The sequence below is a fragment of the Saccopteryx bilineata genome, chromosome 2, assembly GCF_036850765.1.
Source record: "Saccopteryx bilineata isolate mSacBil1 chromosome 2, mSacBil1_pri_phased_curated, whole genome shotgun sequence".
Classification (NCBI taxonomy): Eukaryota; Metazoa; Chordata; class Mammalia; order Chiroptera; family Emballonuridae; genus Saccopteryx; species Saccopteryx bilineata.
The window spans coordinates 168,162,566-168,183,185 of record NC_089491.1 but is presented as its reverse complement, the minus strand read 5'-3'; the positions used below and the strand labels follow the sequence as shown (position 1 = coordinate 168,183,185).

At 37.5% G+C, this 20,620-nt stretch overlaps 1 protein-coding gene across 2 annotated transcripts in view; it reads left to right on the top strand.

The window, feature by feature from the left end:
- LEMD3 (LEM domain containing 3) overlaps window positions 1-20,278 on the top strand; it is a 115,048-nt gene extending 94,770 nt beyond the window's left edge. For both annotated transcript variants that reach the window (XM_066258344.1, XM_066258343.1), the window contains 4 exons: window positions 16,090-16,171; window positions 17,633-17,738; window positions 17,824-17,902; window positions 18,114-20,278. In XM_066258344.1, the coding sequence (XP_066114441.1) occupies window positions 16,090-16,171; window positions 17,633-17,738; window positions 17,824-17,902; window positions 18,114-18,277 (431 nt within the window). In that variant the 3' untranslated portion in view covers window positions 18,278-20,278. The remainder of the gene's footprint in view (window positions 1-16,089; window positions 16,172-17,632; window positions 17,739-17,823; window positions 17,903-18,113) is intronic.
- The last annotated feature ends 342 nt before the right edge of the window (window positions 20,279-20,620 follow it).

Here is a 20,620-nt window from a genome sequence, read left to right as displayed (position 1 = left end):
TTTTTCATTACTTTGAATATTTCTTGCCATTCTCTTCTGGCCTCAAGTGTTTCTGTTGAGAAGTCGGAAATCATTCTTAGGTGGAGCTCCTACGTAGGTGATAGCCTTTTTTTTTTTCTTTAGCAGCTTTTAATATTTTTTCTTTATCACTTAGCTTTGGTATTTTAATTATGATGTGTCTTAGTGTAGATTTCTTTGGGGTTCTCTTTAATGGAGAACTTCTTGAACTTGTAAGACATTTTCCTGCCTTAATTTAGGGAAGTTTTCATCTATGATATGTTTCAACAAAGTCTCTATCCCTTGTTCTTTCTCATGTTCTTCAGGAACCCCTATTATGTAGATGTTATTTCTCTTCATGTTGTCACAGAGTTCTCTTAGAGTTTTCTCAGACTTTTTGTGTCTCTTTTTCTGCTCTGCTTCTGTGCCTGCATTTATCTTGTCCTCTAACTCGTTGATTCGATTCTCAGCTTCATCCATCCTGCTTTTAATTCCTTCCATTATGTTCTTCATTTCTGATATTGTATTTGTCATTTCTGACTGATTCTTCTTTACTATTTCAATGTCCTTACTATCTCTTTATTCAGGTATTCGTAATGACCATCTATTGTTGTTCTAATATCTTTGAGTATTCTTACAATCGTTATTTTAAACTCTGCATCTGGTAATTTGGTTATATCTGATTCATTGAAGCCGTTTCCTGGGGATTTCTCTTGATTCAATTGTGTTGCATTTCTCTGTCTTCTCATTTTGTCTGTAAAAGAAGATTTTGGCCACTGGAGTCCACTGGGTGTGGCCTCTGTTCCCTAGGTATGGTCTGTCTTCAGGTCCGCCACCCCCTCTGCTGCTGCTGCCTAGGGCTTTGGGGTATGGGTATTACCGGTGACTACCCACTGGGGCTGTTGCTGTGGTTTTCACCTCTCCTTCAAGGGAGGGACTGTGATCACATGCTCGGGTGTACAAGCCTTGATGGCCTCGTGGGTGGGGTTATGCTCTGCCTTGAGGGCAGGGGTGAGCACCTTTGCTCAGCTGTGGGTCTCTGACTGATTCTGGGCTTTCACCCCGCTCCTGCAGGAGGGGCCGCTCGCACAACAGCTGCAAGCCTTGGCTCCACAGGCTGGGCGGGGCTGCATGTACACGCTCAATTGTGGGACTCCACCTGTTCTGGGCTTTCGTTCCACCCCCACAGGGGGATCTGGCTTCTGCGTCAGGCCACAAGCCTCGGTTCCGTGGATAGGGTGGGGCTGCGCTCCTACACCCTTGCTCAAGGGCGGGTCTCTGCCCCTTCCGGGGCTCCCGCCCTTCCCCCCACAGGCTGGGTTGCAGGCGGCCCGCAGCTGGGCTTGACCACTTTCACACATCCCCTCCTCCCCAGCCAGGCAAGACTGAGCTCACACCTGGGCTTCAATGGTGGCCAGCCGGCTTCCACCCTTGCCGACAGAACCGTGCTTCCGCATTCTGCTGCCGCGCACCCCTGGGCGAGCCCTAGCCGTGTGGGTGGGGGCACTGCAGCTCAGACCATAACACTACTGTAGCCCCTAAAGCTCCCTCCTTCTAAATGACTATGCTCTTAAGTACTGCGGGAGAGCTTGTTTGGCTGGTGTCCTGGTTCCCTTTGCTGGTATTGCTGTTTCCAGGGGAAATATTCACTTCAGATTTGGGGAATGACTCGTCCCAGGCGTTATGGTCGCTGTCTCAAAATGTTTCTCCCTTTGCCTCCTAGATTACACTTTCTTCCTGCTACTCCGATCCTCTCCTCTCTCCTCATCCCCCAGAGCCCTGGTGAGTGGTTCTGAGAGAGGTTTTCTGCGCGGTCCCTTTAAGAAGAATCCTGGGTCTGCAAAATCAGTCTCTTTCTCACAAACAGTATCCTGACCTGTTTCCAGCTAAATACTGTCCATACGCCTCTTCTAGGCGCTGGGGCTTTGTTCCTGGGACTCAGGACCCTCCCCTCTCTGCTAAACTCACTTCCCGCCACACGAGTCTCTCCCGGCTGCTGTTCTCTCCGGGGAGCTGGGCAGCCCTCTCCATGTTTCTGCTTTTCTTACCAGTCTCAGTGTGGCTTCTTCAGTGTTCCTTGGTTAAGAGTCCTCATAGTTTAGTCCAAAGTTGGTTTTTCCAGATATTGTTTCTTTTTTTTCCCTTCAGATGTTTCTTAAAATGAAGTTGTAATCCACTTTGGTTCTCAAAGGTGGAAGTTGGTACGCCCGCCTACTCCATCACCTTCTTGTCTCCCAGACTTTCTTGATCTGGGGTTTGGCCAAGATTTTTCATGTCCAATGACTATTCCTCTTTCCTGTATCAGGTACTGTTCAAGGACATGACACCCCAGATATTTCTTATCTCTAGATACTTCTGAAATCCTATTTGATATACAGTCTGGTCTTTAGCCATAAACTCATTCTTTTAACTTTCCTACTTTATATATTTGGATTTTTGTTTTTAAACTCCTCGGAATCTCAGTTTTCAATGTACCTACTTTCTTTAGGTCTTCATCCTTCCTCCTATCCTCCTTTTTCTGTCCATTTTAGTTTCCGTGAATCATCTTTCTAATCACCCTTGCCAGTACCCTTAAGTCATTACTTATCCTTCATCCTACCCAGATAAAGACCAACCACAGATGAAGCTGTTTTATTTCTGCCTGTGTGCAAGTGGCTGAGCACAAGAGAAGAAAATCATACAACTTGGCTAACTACTAGTACCTTCATAAATGGTCAAGTTCAGTTAGGCCCTCAGTACTACCAGACTTTCATATTCTTACTGTAGTTTTAGTTATTTTACTTTCCTACTCTACTCAGTAACAATTTTAGGTTTCTTCCCTGTTTTCAAACCTTTGCTCTTCTTTCCTCTGTCCTAAGACATTCTCATTGATGACTCAAATAGAATCAATGAGATTGTACCTACCTTAAATTTCTACCACCAAATCCATAAAATTACCAGGATCCATATGCTACCCCACTTTCTATTGCAGTTGTGGAGCTGTCTCATTTAACAGAGACCTGAGCCTGCAATTCTAGTCTTCTCAGGTATCTTCCCTTAGTGTTTTACATTCCTGCCTCTACTGAATCTTTTTATCAGCACTTACACATGCTGTTGTCTCATCTTTAAAACAGTGTTGGACTCTATGTTGTCCTGTAGCTATTACCCTGTGTCTCTACCTATTTACAGCCAAATAGCATTAAACATTTTATTCAGTTTTTCCTTTTTCACCTCTCAGCTGAGTCTGATAATTTGTTTTCTGTCCCATCATTCTAAGGAAACAGCTCTTGAACGTCCATATTGGTAAATCCAGTGGAATTTTTTTTTCTGTCCTTATTTTACTGGGAACTGTTAACAGTTGAGCCTGCCTAGAACTTTCCCCTCTCAGCATTGAGGATGCCACTTTCTTCTGGTTTTCTCATACCTCTGACCATTTCTTCAATCTGTTTTTCTTCTTTTCGTGGACCTCTGGATGTTAAGTTTCTCAAGACCATCTTCTTTTCTCATTCTACCTGTCTCCCTAGATCGGTGTTTCCCAGCGTGGGGCCATTCGATAGTTAAGGGGGGCAATTTGAAAATGGACTCAACGCGACTTTTAACTCTTTCGCCCCGGGCCATTTTTATGCAATGCTAGATATTGGTGCCAAATTTAACAAAAAATGCAATTCTTAAATAATTGCGGTAAATAATTATTAAGTATAATTTCCTTTGACGATACCAAAATATCAACTAGGTTATTGGCGTCCTCAAGTAAACTTCGTCCTGGGTTTACCGCGGAGCATGCTGTCTACCGCGGGGAACCCCGGACGTTTCAAAAACTCGCTAAACAACGCAGTTATTCTCACCTAAATTGGCCCATCGCAACTTCTGTAGTGTTTTACATCATTCAGTTGGTGTTAATTTGAAATAAGTGTCAGTCAAAACTGTTGTAAAAGCTTGTTGATTTAATAAATATACATATATATTGTATAGATATAATTGGTAAGTATTTGATTTTATTTTTATCGATATTAAACTCTTTATTAAGTACTTCTTGCATCGGGGCTAGAAAGCAGTAATATTTTATAAATATTATTGGGCTGTAATAGTGCATGCATGACAATTTCAATTTTAGAAGCATAACTTTCCAGAAAATTTTGTCAAGTGGAAAAAATATAGATACCTTATGATTTGCGGTGGTAGTGTAGTAAATGTGTTATATACATTTAAATAAATATGAATTTTTAATATACGTTTACTCTGTGTCACATTGAAAATATTTTAACACATATTTTAATATTAGTTTTTAATTGATCTTATTTTTATTATAGCCCATAGTAAAATGAGTGGTGCAAGCAAGAAAAAAACACGTCTATATTCGGAGGAATATTTAAAATTTGGGTTCATACCCGCTGTTCACGATGAGCGGATTCCTTTTTGTCTTTTATGCCACCAATGCTTGACCAACGAATCAATGAAACGAGGTTGCTTGAGGCACAGTTGAAGGGGAAACATAGTGCTCATATTAATTCAGATTTGAGTTACTTTAAAACTTTTAAGAAAAATTTTGAAAAAAGAACAACATTAAAGTCTCTATTTACTGCTCATACTTCAACTAATAATCGTGTTCTTGAGGCTAGTTATCAAATTTCTTTTTAATTATAATTTTATTTTTTTAATGGGGCGACATCAATAAATCAGGTTACATATATTCAAAGATCAACAAGTCCAGGTTATCTTGTCTTTCAATTATCTTGTATACCCATCACCCAAAGTCAGATTGTCCTCTGTCACCTTCTATCTAGTTTTCTTTGTGCCCCTCCCCCTCCCCCCTTCCGTCTCCCTATCCTCCCTCCCCCCGTAACCACCACACTCTTATCAATGTCTCTTAGTCTCACTTTTATGTCCCACCTACGTATGGAATAATGCAGTTCCTGTTTTTTCTGATTTACTTATTTCACTTCATATAATGTTATCAAGATCCCACCATTTTGCTGTAAATGATCCGATGTCATCATTTCTTATGGCTGAGGAGTATTCCATAGTGTATATGTGCCACATCTTCTTTATCCAGTCTTCTATTGATGGGCTTTTTGGTTGTTTCCATGTCCTGGCCACTGTGAACAATGCTGCAATAAACATGGGACTGCATGTGTCTTTAATTATCAATGTTTCTGAGTTTTTGGGGTATATACCCAGTAGAGGGATTGCTGGGTCATAAGGTAGTTCTATTTTCAGTTTTTTGAGGAACCACCATACTTTCTTCCATAATGGTTGTACTACTTTACATTCCCACCAACAGTGAATGAGGGTTCCTTTTTCTCCACAGCCTCTCCAACATTTGCTATTACCTGTCTTGTTAATAATAGCTAATCTAACAGGTGTGAGGTGGTATTTCATTGCAGTTTTGATTTGCATTTCTCTAATAGCTAAAGAAGATGAGCATCTTTTAATATATCTGTTGGCCATTTGTACTTCCTCCTGGAAGAAGTGTCCGTTCATGTCCTCTTCTCATTTTTTTATTGGATTGTTTGTTTGTTTGTTGTTGAGTTTTATGAGTTCTTTGTATATTTTGGATATTAGGCCCTTATCTGAGCAGTTGTTTGAAAATATCATTTCCCATTTAGTTGGCTTTCTGTTTATTTTGTTATCAGTTTCTCTTGCTGAGCAAAAACTTCTTAGTCTGATGTAGTCCCATTCATTAATTTTTGCCTTCACTTCTCTTGCCATTGGAGTCAAATTCATAAAATGCTCTTTTAAACCCAGGTCCATGAGTTGAGTACCTATGTCTTCTTCTATGTACTTTATTGTTTCAGGTCTTATGTTTAGATCTTTGATCCATTTTGAGTTAATTTTAGTACAGGGGGACAAACTGTAGTCCAGTTTCATTCTTTTGCATGTGGCTTTCCAGTTTTCTCAGCACCATTTATTAAAGAGGCTTTCTTTTCTCCATTGTATGTCCTTGGCCCCTTTATCAAAAATTATTTGACTATATATATGTGGTTTTATTTCTGGACTTTCTATTCTGTTCCATTGGTCTGAGTGTCTATTTTTCTGCCAATACCATGCTGTTTTGATTGTCGTGGCCCTATAATATAGTTTGAAGTCAGGTATTGTAATGCCCCCAGCTTCATTCTTTTTCTTTAGGATTGCTTTGGCTATTCGGGGTTTTTTATAGTTCCATATAAATCTGATGATTTTTTGCTCTATTTCTTTAAAAAATGTCATTGAAATTTTGATGGGAATTGCATTAAATTTGTATATTGCTTTGGGTAATATAGCCATCTTGATTATATTTATTCTTCCTAACCAAGAACAAGGAATATTCTTCCATCTCATCATATCTTTTTCGATTTCTCTTAACAATGGTTTATAGTTTTCATTATATAAGTCCTTTACATTCTTTGTTATGTTTATTCCTAAGTATTTTAATTCTTTTGTTGCAATCGTGAAGGGGATTATTCTTTTGAGTTTGTTCTCAAATGTTTCATTGTTGGCATATAGAAAGGGAATTGACTTCTGTATGTTAATTTTGTATCCTGCAACCTTACTGTATTGGCTTATTGTTTCTAGTAGTCTTTTTGTGGATTCTTTGGGGTTTTCGATGTATATAGGATCATATCATCTGCAAAAAGTGATACCTTTACTTCTTTTTTTCCGATATGGATGCCTTTTATTTCTTTGTCTTGTCTGATTGCTCTGGCTAGAACCTCTAGTACCACATTAAATAAGAGTGGAGAGAGTGGACAACCCAGTCTTGTTCCTGATTTAAGGGGGAAAGCCTTCAGTTTAGTGCCATTTAATATGATGTTAGCTGATGTTTTATCATATATGGCCTTTATCATATTGAAATATTTTCCTTCTATACCCATTTTGTTGAGAGTCTTAAACATAAAATTGTGTCGTATTTTATCGAAAGCCTTTTCTGCGTCTATTGATAAGATCATGCAGTTTTTGTTCTCTGTTTTGTTGATATGGTGTATTACGTTAACCGTTTTACGTATGTTGAACCATCCTTGAGATTCTGGGGTGAATCCCACTTGATCATGATGTATTATTTCTTTAATATGTTGTTGTATTTGATTTGCTAGTATTTTGTTTAGTATTTTAGCATCTGTATTCATTAGAGATATTGGTCTGTAGTTTTCTTTTTTTGTGCCATCCTTCCCTGGTTTTGGTATGAGGGTTATGTTGGCCTCATAACATGTGTTTGGATGTATTGCTGCTTCTTCAATTTTTTGGAAGATTTTCAGTAGAATAGGAACCAAGTCTTCTTTGAATGTTTGATAAAATTTGCTGGTATAGCCGTCAGGGCCTGGACTTCTATTTTTGGGGAGGTTTTTACTGTTTTTTTCTATTTCTTCTCTACTAATAGGTCTGTTTAGGCTTTCTGCTGCTTCTTGACTCAGTCTAGGAAGGTTGTATTGTTCTTGGAATTTATCCATTTCTTCTAGGTTGCTGAATTTAGTAACATAAAGTTTTTCATAGTATTCTACAATAATTCTTTGTATATCTTCGGTGTCCGTGGTGATTTTTCCTCTTTCATTTTGGATTTTGTTTATATGAGTTCTTTCTCTTTTTTCCTTGATAAGTCTTGCCGAGGGTTTGTCAATTTTATTGATCTTTTCAAAGAACCAGCTCTTTGTTCTATTATTTTTTTCTATAGTTTTACTGTTCTCTATTTCATTTATTTCTGCTCTGATTTTTATTATCTCCTTTCTTCGGCTGGTTTTGCGTTGTCTTTGTTCTTCTTTTTCTAGTTCCTTAAGGTGTGAAGTTAAGTGGTTCACTTGGGCTCTCTCTTGTTTGTTCATATAGGCCTGAAGTGATATGAACTTCCCTCTTATCACTGCTTTTGCTGCATCCCATAGATTCTGATATGTCGTATTGTCATTTTCATTAGTCTGTATATATCTTTTGATCTCTGCACTTATTTCTTCTTTGACCCATTTTTTAAAAGTATGTTGTTTAGTTTCCACATTTTTGTGGGATTATTTTCCTCCTTTTTGCAGTTGAATTCTAGTTTCAAGGCTTTATGATCAGAAAATATGCTTGGTACAACTTTGATTTTTCTGAATTTGCTGATGTTGTGTTTGTGGCCCAACATATGGTCAATTCTTGAGAATGATTCATGTACACTGGAGAAAAATGTATACTCAGTCACTTTGGGATGAAATGTCCTGTAGATGTCTTATCATATCCAGGTGCTCTAGTGTTTCGTTTAAGGCCACTATATCTTTGTTGATTCTCTGTTTGGATGACGGATCTAGAGCCGTCAGCAGTGTATTGAGGTCTCCAAGTATAATTGTATTTTTGTCAGTTTTTGTTTTAAGGTCAATAAGTAGCTGTCTTATATATTTTGGTGCTCCTTGGTTTGGTGCATATATATTAAGAATTGTTATGTCTTCTTGATTCAGTGTCTCCTTAGCCATTATGAAATGGCCATTTTTGTCTCTGAGTACTTTTGTTGTCTTGTAGTCAGCATTATCAGATATGAGTATTGCTACACCTGCTTTTTTTTGGATGTTATTTGCTAGGAATATTGTTTTCCAGCCTTTCACTTTGAATTTGTTTTTATCCTTGTTACTTAGATGAGTTTCCTGTTCGCAGCATACAGTTGGATTTTCTTTTTTAATCCATTCTGCTACTCTGTGTTTTTTTATTGTTGAGTTTAATCCGTTTATATTTAGTGCAATTATTGACACTTGTGAGTTCCCTATTGCCATTTTATAGGTTGCTGTTAGTTTTGTGTCTTGTTTGATCCTTCTCTTTCGTTTTTCTATCTTTTGTTTTTATTTGGTTGTATTCCATACATCTTTCCACTGTTACTATCTTTTTTATCTCATGTGCTTCTGTGGTGGTTTTTTCAATGGTGGTTACCTTTAATGAAAAGGGTTCCTACCCTGTTCATTGTAGCGCACTATTTTGTGAGTACTTTTGCACTCCATCGTCCTTTGCTACTGTTAATCTCCATCCTCTCCCCCTTTTCTTTTTGTTGTTGTCACAGTTTAAATTTGGTTTTATTGTGTTCTTCTTGGAGCTTTTACTTGTGGCTTTATTTTTTTTTTGTTCTTTGTATCTGATTGGAGAACCCCTTTTAGTAATTCCTGGAGTGGGGGTTTTCTGATGATAAATTCCCTCATCTTTTCTGTATCTGTGAATGTTTTTATTTCTCCTTCATATTTGAAGGATAGCTTTGATGGGTATAGTATTCTTGGCTGAAAGTTCCTCTCTTTCAGGACTTTAAATATTGGGGTCCACTCTCTTCTACCTTGTAGAGTTTCTGCTGAGAAATTTGATGATAATCTAATGGGCCTTCCTTTATATGTTGTATTCTTCTTTTCCCTGGCTGCCTTGAGAATTTTTTCTTTGGCGTTGGTTTGTGCCAATTTCATTATGATGTGCCTTGGAGTAGGTTTGCTGGGGTTAAGAAAACTTGGAGTTCTGTTTGCTTCTTCTACTTGAGGCTTTAGTTCTTTCCACAGGCTTGGGAAGTTCTCATTTATTATTTGTTTGAGTATGTTCTCCATTCCATTTTCTCTCTCTTCTCCCTCTGATATACCTATTATTCTTATATTCTTTCTGATGGAGTCAGATAATTCTTGTAGGGCTATCTCATTTTTTTTAAATTTTTGAGTCTCTTTCTTCCTCTCTCTGTTGTGCCTCAAGTTGTTTGTCTTCTATTTCACTAATCCTCTCTTCTATCTGGCCTGTTCTATTAGCCAAGCTTGTTACCTCGTTTTTCAGCTCGTGAATTGTGTTTTTCTTCTCTGTTTGATTTGTTTTTATAGTTTCAATTTTCTTGGAAATATATTCTTTGTGTTCATTGAGTTGTTTTCTGATCTCCCTAAATTGCCTTTCTGTGTTTTCTTGTATATCTCTGAGTATTTTTAGGATTTCTATCTTGAATTCTTTGTCATTTAACTCCAGGGTTTCCAATATATTAAATTTTTTCTCCATAGATTTTTTCCTCATCTATCTGTGTTACCTTTCTTTTGTATCCATGATATTCGATTTTCTCTTCCTTAATGGCATCTGAGGGTGTTTTTGTTGATAGTATTAATGAGATTTAATAAAAAATAAAGTTAAAAAAATAAGAAATCGAAAAAAGTTTTTTTTAAAATTAATAACGAAATAAAGAAAAATAAAATAAAATAAAAATTTTAAAACCGGAAATTATTTCCCTCTTCCTTTTTTCCCCTCCTCTCCTCTCCCCTCTTTCTTGAGAAAATCTGGTGGTGAACTGTGAGTTATATTGTATTAATAGAACAAACAATGCATGTAATGGAGGGCCTGAATTGGGGAAAAGTAATAAAGGGGCAAGAAAAAAAATAATAATAATAAAAAATAAATTAAAAAAGGGGCGTATGGACCCAGAAAAAGCAAATAATGAAAAAATTTGGATCACGAATAAAATGATTTGCGTTTAGGTGTTGGTTGACTAAGAGTTATGATGAGAGGAGTAAGAGGGAAACAGGAAAATGGGACAAATTCAAAAATTACTATTGTATTTAGTGGAACAAGAGCTTGATAAAATGGGGAGCCAGGGATGGGAGCACTGCTAGTGAGTTTAAAAGGTGAAGTAAAAACCCCCCAAAATGCCACAAACATAAGTTTGAGTCCCAGATAAAGTAATTTGTTTGTTATTGAGGTTTGAATGAGAGGAGATGTAAAGGAGAAAGGAAGAAACTAATATAGAGGGAGAAAAGAAAGAGAGAGAAAAGAAAGAGAGAACCACTAAAAGAAGAAAGAAGAAAAAAGAAGATAGAGAGAGAGAATTAAGGGTTTTGGAGTGCAACCCTCATAGAAAGGAAGAGGAAAGAAAAGATAATGGGAGATGTAACACTTATGGGTAGTGTAGTTCAAGGAGAGGAGAGAGTAAGACCGGTAGATAGTTAAACGACCAAATTGGAGGAAGAAAGGGAAAAAAAAATCAAGAATGAAGATAAGAGAAACAAACGAACAAATATAATAAAATGGGATAGGTTATAAAGTCTGCGGATTATTCTGATTTTGAGAGGTTATCTTCTTGCTTTTTCTTTTCTCTCCCTCTTCCTGGTCGGTGACTCTCTACCCTGGGTTCTGCCCCTTTGGCACGCTCTGTTAGAGGTTTGCAGTTGATAAGTCTCTATGGTGATGTCATGTGTTGTGCTTCAGTCTCGTTGGCAGTTAAGGCTCATTAGCATTTATAGGCTCCGACAGTGAGAGAGTCCGTGTTCCTGGAGCCTCTCTCCTAGTCTTTCCTTCCTCAATTAGTAGCCTGAGAATCCAGCTATGGGGTTGCTGCTGCCTCTTCCTGGATAGTAAGAGGCTCAAAGAGCTGGCAACTCCCCACTGTATTCCTACTCAGCACAGGGCTCTGGGTAAGGCTCAGTCAGTCAGAGTCGCTAGCATAATCAGCCGGGGCTTCCGCCCACTCAAAGACCTCTGGCTCTGCCACTCTGTCTGGTAACACGGGCGGGTGCCCACTCCCGGGGCGCTTGGAGGAAACTCTCGTTCACTATCTGCGCGCGCAGACCAGGATGTTAGACCGGAAGTCTCGCCCTCTGAATGAAACCCCCCGCCCGCACGGAAAAGTTCCAGTGTTGGAATTGGCTCTTGCTCCATTCCCGTGTGCGGCTTTTTCAAGGCACTGAGGCGGCCTGAGACTCCGCCCTCGGCCCACACAAAGGCCCCCGACTCTGCCCCTCCGTGGGACAACACGGGCTCCCACTTCCGAGGTGCTGGGAGGTTCTCCTGCCCACTCTCCGTGCGCGCAGACTATGATGTGAGGCCGGAGTCTTGCCCTCTGAGTGAAACCTCCCGCCCCCACTGAAAAGTTCCAGTGTTGGAATTAGCTCTCACTCCCTCCCCGTGTGCGGCTCTCTCAGGGCGCTGTAGCGGCCCGGAGGCTTTCGGCCCACACAAAGGCCTCTGACTCTGCATCTCTGTGGAGTAACACGGGCGCACCCTCCCGGGGCTTTGGAAGGAATCTCTCACCCACTATCTGCGTGCGCTGACCAGGAGATCAGGTAAAATGGCTGCCCCGCTTGTCTTTCTTTGTCTGGGTTTGGCGCAACTGTTAGCTGTATTGCCCGGGTTGTCACAGGAACAGTTTTTCCTTGGCTTGGATCTCCGTGCCACAGCCTGTCTCGGCCGTTTGTGCCGCGGCTTGGATCTATTCACCCCCTTTGCCCGCCTTAGTTTCTATATTCTCAGTTTCCAGTGAAAACCGCCCTGTTTAGGTTAGTGAGGAAGGCGGAGAATTTCTTACTCCCTATTTCCTTTGGGGTTTGGTTATATATTAAGCCAATTTTTCACTCGATCATACCTTTGGGTGTATTGCGAAACATCTGGAGGCTCCAAGGATAGGTTTTTCTGTTTCTGGTTGAAGATCTTATTGAGGTTTGGGGGAGATTTATCAGTATCGCTTCCTACCCTGCCATTACTCTGACGTCATCTACCCAAATTTCTTTATTCATCACTAAAACTGGAGAAAATCACACTATAGGAGAGAATTTAATAAAACCGTCAATATCAGCATTTCTTAAAACGGTTCTTGAAAAAGATGACAAAGATATAAAAGCTATGCCACTCAGTAACAATTCTGTTAGCAGAAGAATAGACGAAATGAGTGAGGATATTGAAAAACAACTTATTGAAAAGCTGAAAACAAGAAAGTTCTCCTCGCAAATGGATGAATCAACTTTGAGAGACAGTGAGGCAGTATTGATAACTTACGTAAGATATATTGATAAAGGACATTTTGCTGAAGAAATGTTGTTCTGTAAAAGATTAGAAAGTACCACTACCTCCAAAGATATCTATAATAAGCTAAAAAACTACTTAGATGTCAATGATATACCAATGAAAAATATAACATCTTGTGCTGCAGATGGTGCTCCCAATATGATGGGCAAGAAAAATGGCTGCAAAAAAAAAAAAAGAAAAAAAAAAGAAAAATGGCTGCAAAAGAATGATGAAAGATGCGAATCCAGAAATGATTCTTGTGCATTGTGTTATTCATAGGGAAAACTTGGTAGCTAAAAACATCTCGCCTGTTCTGAATGAAGTATTACATACAGTAATAAAGTGTGTTAATGCTGTTAAAGCTAGTGCCAAATGTGAGCGTCTTTTCAAGCTATTTTGTGAAGAACAAAATGAAGACCATGTGAGACTTTTACTTCATACTGAAGTAAGATGGCTATCTAAAGGAAACCGTTTGAAAAGATTTATGGAACTGTTTGATACTCTTAGTGATTTTTTAAGCGACAAACCTGAAATGAAGTATCTGTTAACAATAGATGGTAAAGCATTTGTGAGTTATTTAGCCAATATCTTTGAAAAACTAAATATGTTAAATAAGCAACTTCAAGGAACAAATAAAACTCTTATTGATGCAAAAGCAAAGATATTTGGTTTCATTACCAATATTGAGTTCTGTCAGAAACATTAACAACAAAACCTTTAAACAATTTCATTGGCTCCAAAAATGTGAAGTAACTGATACCGCTTTACTTGTTATTGTCAATCATTTGAATATTCTATCGGCTGATTTAAAAGAAAGATTTTCTGATTTAAAACAAATTGATTTCCCAACATGGATGATGCAGCCAATGTTAGTGGATTTGTCTGATATATCAAATGTGCAGTATCAAGAAGAACTTGCAGAATTGCAAAATGATGAGTCAGTTAAAGCTTTATTTAATATCAAAGGAGCGATGGCATGGCTTTGTGAGGAAACAGAAATCAAATACCCAAATTCAACCAAATGTGCAAGAAAACTATTGCTACTGTTTCCATCTTCATTTTTAGCTGAATGTGGATTTAGTGCTGTAAATGATTTACTGGTAAAAAAAAGAAATCGGCTGGATATAACAAAACGTGGAGACTTGAGACTAAAGCTAACCTAATTGGAACCTAATATAAGATCTCTGTGCAGCAAGCATCAAACGCAAGGATCACACTAAATTAAAATAATAAATTAATATAGAAAAATCTGTATTAAAATTATTTGGAATTTAAATTTGTTTTTCATTATATGTTTTGAAATTTTACTTACTGTGTTTTGTTAACAATTTCATAGTGATTTCTTCCTAGAACCTATCATTTATGTTTATTAAGTGAACAAATCAATTTTTTAATGTTAAAAATTATGTATGTTACATGGGGGGGACATAAAAATTTTAGAAAGGTTAAGGTGGGGCATGGCACAAAAAAGGTTGGGAAACACTGCCCTAGATGATCTCATGCTGTGACTTTGTTTAATATATATATATGTTGATAACTCCCAAATTTATATTTTAAACTAAGTCTTCTGTTCCAGTTTTCAGATTCTTATACCCTGCTACATATAGTTACCTTCTCTACTGGGAGATGGGCACCACAAATTCAACATGTGTACGAACTCAGTATCTTCTCTCCTCAAACTGACATCTCCTCCAGTGTTCTTTTCTGATTAATGATACCTCTCCTGAGTTGGTTCTGCCATAAATCTGGGAGTCATTCTTAATCTCTCTTTTTCTTCTTCCATTTGAATCTTTCAGTGAGTCACATCAGATCTACTCCAAAATATGTTTCAATTCTATCCACTTATTTTCATCTGCATGTTTGTTCTGTGTTATGCACATTATTAGCATTTTCCTCTTACACAACTATAATAACTTTCTAGCTGGTCTCCTTGCTTCCATCTAATTGAATCTCCACATGGCAGTCATATAATATAAAATTTGTAACTTTAAAAGACAGATCTCATCATCATATTCATTCCTCTCCTGAAAATATTTGAGTGGCTCTGTTGCACTTATGGTCATGTCTAAATACTTGAATGTGGCTGACATAGTCCTGAGCAATCTGACATCTTTCCAGGTTTTTTTCTGTTGTCTTCACTTTAGGCACAAAGGCTGTCTGTTAGTTACTTAAAGAGACCAAGCTCAGCCCTGGGCAGTTGGCTCAGCAGTAGAGTGTCGCTCTGGTATGTGGATGTCCTGGGTTTGATTTCTGGTCAGGGCACACAGGAGAAGCACCCATCTGCTTCTCCACCCTTTCCCTCTCCTTTCTCTCTCTCTCTTTTTCCCTCCTGCAGCCAAGGCTCTGTTGGAGCAAGGTTGGCCCAGGTGCTGAGGATGGCTCCATGGCCTCCACCTCAGGGGCTAGAATGTCTCCAGTTGCAATGGAGCAATACCCCAGATGGACAGAGCATTGCCCCCTACTGGGCTTGCCGGTTGGATCCTGGTTGGACGCATGTGGGAGTCTGTCTCTCGCCACTTCTCACTTCAGAAAATTCCAAAAAAAAAGAGACCAAGCTCCTTCTTGCCTCAGGGGCAGTGTACAAGCTATCACCTTTGCTTGAAATGTCCTTTATGGCCCTGGCCGGTTGGCTCAGCGGTAGAGCGTTGGCCTAGCGTGCGGAGGACCCGGGTTCGATTCCCGGCCAGGGCACATAGGAGAAGCGCCCATTTGCTTCTCCACCCCTCCGCCGCGCTTTCCTCTCTGTCTCTCTCTTCCCCTCCTGCAGCCAAGGCTCCATTGGAGCAAAGATGGCCCGGGCGCTGGGCATGGCTCTGTGGCCTCTGCCTCAGGCGCTAGAGTGGCTCTGGTCGCAATATGGCGACGCCCAGGATGGGCAGAGCATCGCCCCCTGGGGGGCAGAGCACCGCCCCTGGTGGGCGTGCCGGGTGGATCCCGGTCGGGCGCAAGCGGGAGTCTGTCTGACTGTCTATCCCTGTTTCCAGCTTCAGAAAAAAAATGAAAAAAAAAAAAAAAAAAAAAAAAAAAAAAAAAAAAAAAAAAAAAAAAGAAATGTCCTTTATGTCTCTCTCATTCTACTGTTTTTCATTTATTCTTTAGGTCCCAGCATTAATTTCACTGCCTTGGTGAAGTGTTTCTGATACTTTCAGGCTTAAATTACTTAGCTTTCTATACTGTTCTTTTTTTAGCATTTATCATAACTAATTTCTTGGGTGACACTGTTTTTCATCTTTCTCCCCCACTAAACTAAATTCTATGAGAGCAATGACTGTTTTATTCACCTTAACCAGTGGTCTGCCTCATAGTAAAAGAACACAGTGAATATTTTTGAATGAACTGAATGATTAACTACCCTTTCAATAAAGTGGATCAATGGCAAATAGTAAAATTAATTCTTTTTTGTAGCATTTCATTTAGATAGAAGAAATTCACCACCAAGTAGTTTGACACCATGCCTCAAGATTCGAAATATGTTTGATCCAGTTATGTAAGTATTATGGTCAGGGATATATGTAATTTTTATTTAGAATATTTGGCTGAAAAGTCAGTGGTACAGTTTTAATGCTATGCCTGTAATTGAAAAAATGTTTTTATTTCTGAATCTCTAATTTTCTCTTCTGTTATATTCAAGCAGAGGTTTGGCCAAAAGACATGGATGTATAATGATGTGTAAAATTTTTATAAATTTTTGTGTTCACTGCAAATCTCTATCGCAGATGAATGCTTGAGTAAAATTAATGACACGCATGATATAAACAGTACTCTTTATTAAATGTAGGAGTAATCTTTAGAATTTGCTTCCTGGAAGCAACTGCTTATCTGTTCAATGATTGACAAAATCTGTTGTGGGTGTTTTGGGTTTTTTTTTTTTCATTCTCATAGTGGAAATTGTTTACATATAAAATATCCATAAGTTTCATCTAATAACTCATTTATTTCAAGAAATAGTTGATATGGGATTCCAAATAAGTGACAGAAAATTGAAAATGGGGAAGCACTAGCCTCTGTTTTATAGAGATAGAAACAATTAGCAAGGCGGTAATCTTTCTGTTTGGAACCTTGCCTCATACCTTAAGGGTTAGGAAATCAATACCAGTCCAGTATTTTATTACATAAGATGGAGATTTACCATTTAAAGTGCAGCTGCCTTCCCCTCTGCCCCATGATCTGTATCTCACAAGACAAATATGCATTACTGCAGCAGAATGTCTTAAAGTTCTCTTTATAGTGAGGTGACTAGTTTTGCAAAATGTTCTGTATTATTTTTGGAGAAGACAAGCTCAGACTACACAACGGCAGGTCCTTGAATATTTGTTTTGTTCACTGTTATTTTGTTTGGTAATGTGATAACCACTACACTGTGGAAACTTGCTAATGTCATTTTGTTACAACGTGGGTGACATGTGTAGGAACTTAACCCCCGTTTATATCAATTAGCCTCTGGTACAGTTGGTTGTTGTGCATCATTTCACTTGAAGTCACAGAATATTGACAATGTTAATTGAAGACATACTGTATTTACTAAGAATTTTCCTTAAGTTTAGGAATCTGAAAATGTTAAAATATTCTACTGTTATCAATTCACTCCCAACTCATTGAAGTGCTTAACACTTGTGTAGAAAGAAAAAAGAAATTGCAGAAGGTACATAGGATTTTAAACATAAAAGTGACAGCACATTTGTTCTGATATTGTGTGGGCTAATCCTTCATTGCCTCAGTTTTGGGCGTTCTTACACTGGGAAGTGAGAAAAAGGCAGAAATTTCTGAATGCTAATACACAGAATCTACCTACTATTAGTACCAAGCATTTATATATTTGCTACTACCTTTAACAATATGTAGTTTTTAAACTATCCCCGTTCTAGAAGGATTTAAGTATGTTTTAACAAACAAAAAGACTTACTGAGTATGAATATGGTTGTTGATTATTTTTTCCATTAATTTTTAGGGAAATAGGAGATCAGTGGCATTTGGCAATTCAAGAAGCAATTTTAGAAAAATGCAGTGATAATGATGGCATTGTTCATATTGCAGTAGACAAAAATTCACGTGAGGTAAAGTAACTTTTACTGTTGAATTCTAAGTTTTAACTTATTGCTATTAAACTCAGACTGTTTTCTTTCTTTTTTAATATCACAGGGCTGTGTATATGTTAAATGTCTGTCTCCAGAATATGCTGGAAAAGCTTTTAAGGCATTGCATGGCTCTTGGTTTGATGGTAAGAAATTAGAGCATTATAAACATTTTGAAGAGATAAATTATAGCTTACTATTTAAACTATACCAGATTTTAAGTTAAAGAATTTTAAGCTGTCATTTTTAGAATAATAAGTTTAGATTATTTTGTCTTATGTTTATTTTTTACTGCCTTTTTTCTATAAATTAAGCACATTTTTACAGATCTAAAATATTATTTTTATCTTACAACAGGGAAATTGGTTACAGTAAAATATTTACGACTAGATAGATATCACCATCGCTTTCCCCACGCTCTTACTTGCAACACTCCCTTGAAGCCATCAAATAAACATATGAACTCTATGTCTCATCTTCGTCTGCGGACTGGCCTAGCCAATTCTCAAGGAGGTTCCTGAAAAGACTTTCTTCCACTCCTAGGACTGTTATTTACAATAGGAAAATTCCTGTTTGGCTTCCTGTCTTCCTTTTTAAATGCTTTTTGTATGTAATATTTTTATTGAATACAGCTCTGTTTGAACGTTCCAGAAATCTTAAGGTTCCAAAGGGACTTAGCGGTGAGGCAGCAATTTTGAGTAGATAAATAATTGTTTCATTCAGTTCTTGGAGCTCATTTAAACCAATGCATTTAAAGTTTTGCATGAAGAACATTGACTTTATTAACGTATTTTCCTATTTGTTGGTGGTATTTTTGCACCAGGAAGTGTTCTGATAACCACACAAAAGCATGGTGAAGAGGCTTCTTATATTTCCATAATTTCCTGTGAACTAATGTGAATTCCTGTATACATACAGTAACCTGCATAGTTCCTTACAGGCTAGTGTGGGCAAAACTGTTCATTGCCCAATTTAACCTTAGGTTTTTATTGCTTGTGAGAGATTCATTTGCTACAGCTGGAATATGGGAAAACTAATTTGGGTTTAGTAGTTACATATAAGTGGATGTACATGTACTTAAACTGGCTTTTGTATATATATGTATAAATGCTGGTGGTGTCAAAAGTAGCCTTGTTTTGTGAAAATGTCTGCATTAAAGCAGTAAAATAAGCTTCTTATTTTATTCATAATCTATTGTGTATATCTATCTATGTATGTGTATATATGTGTGTATGTGTATATATATATGTATATGTGTATGTGTATATGTATACACACATATATACATATGGCTGTACTATAACATAGATCAAACAGCCAAACACCTGGAAGTATTAGATACAAGTTTCAAATATCTTTTATAGGTTTTATATAAAAATGTTTGGAGTATGAATATGTGTGAGAAAGTTCAATACCAGTTGTAATGGATTCAAATTTATGTGAGCAATAAAGAAGCAATTGGCAGATACTGGAAAAGTATTTTGTGAAAAGCTGTAGTTATTATAAATACTAGGGCTATGATATAGTACCATTGGGATTAAGTCATTTTCCCAGTCTATTTATAATTTAATAAACTGTTAGCTTCCCTATTATTTGTCAGGTTTAAAGCAGGGCACAATGTTTCAGCAAAATGTGTATTTGAAAAATTATACTTACCGTTTAGGGTCATGAAAGTTTTTAATATGATAAATGCACAGTGACTATTGCTTTGTGCCTCAATATTTACTTCGTTTCAGTAAAATTACTTTATTACTGTTTTTTATTTCAGATTAAAGTATTTGTGGAGCAAAGTTTATTTGTAATGTAACAACTGGCTTTTGTTTTTAAATAATCATTGTCAGTCCAAATGAATATGTGAAACAGCTGAAATTGTACCAATTTTTATTTTGTTTAAAGATCAGTTTCCTTTTTGGTTTTTATTGTATTGGGTTTGCAGCATGAACTTGCACAGATAATGATAATGCATGTTTTCTGGTTAAATAAACATGATGCACACTGTTCTGTAACAGAAAACCCTATTGTGCCTTACCTATGTGCTTTTGTGGGCACCATGTTTATGAAGAATAAAAAATGATTTGTTATCTGAAGAGAATAAATTTTTAAGTTCTCAGTTTATGTCTCAGATGTTAAAGTGTGAAAATATAAATATATAATATATAATACAGCCATTTTATGTGCATCATAGTGATTTATCTGAGTTTAGTGACTCCATCTTGTGACCTGTTGCAAGAGTGAATGTAAAAAATAGTTGTGGCATTTTAAAAGGTCGCCTTTTGATGCAGATGCATCTCTGTCTTGCTTCTAAAACATATTTTATGTAAACATTGTACATTTATTATTGTAATATATCCTGTTATGCAGCTTATTTTACCTGAAACTGTTAAGCTGACCAAGATCCCTCCCTGCAAGACAGAAGGGAATGTGTATAACTACATATTTGAGAAGTTCTGAAGTTTGATGTAATCTGTTACTTGTCCTGTTATAAAAAAGGAAAAAATTAAAAATTTATTAGGTTTTTTTTTAATGCGTCTTGGCTTTTAAAAAAACTTTTTAAGTGCCCTTTGTCTTTATTTTTTACCAGTGAAAATAGGTGCCTTTATTTTAAATCTTTTCGGTGATATGTAAATATGTGTGTTTATAAAGATGGATAGAGGCCCTAAAGTTAATTTTAACCATCCAATCCTCATGAAAATGTTTTCTTTATGAAAAATGTTTTCTAACTCGAGTGTTGAGATCAAAGTGGAGTGAGAGTGGAAAGCGGCAGCATCACTAAAGTACTGTTTAGTCTAGCTAGACATTGTTTTCATAGCAAGACGTTCTCAAAAAAAGGAATCCATGCATTTACACATTCTGCTTCAAACCCC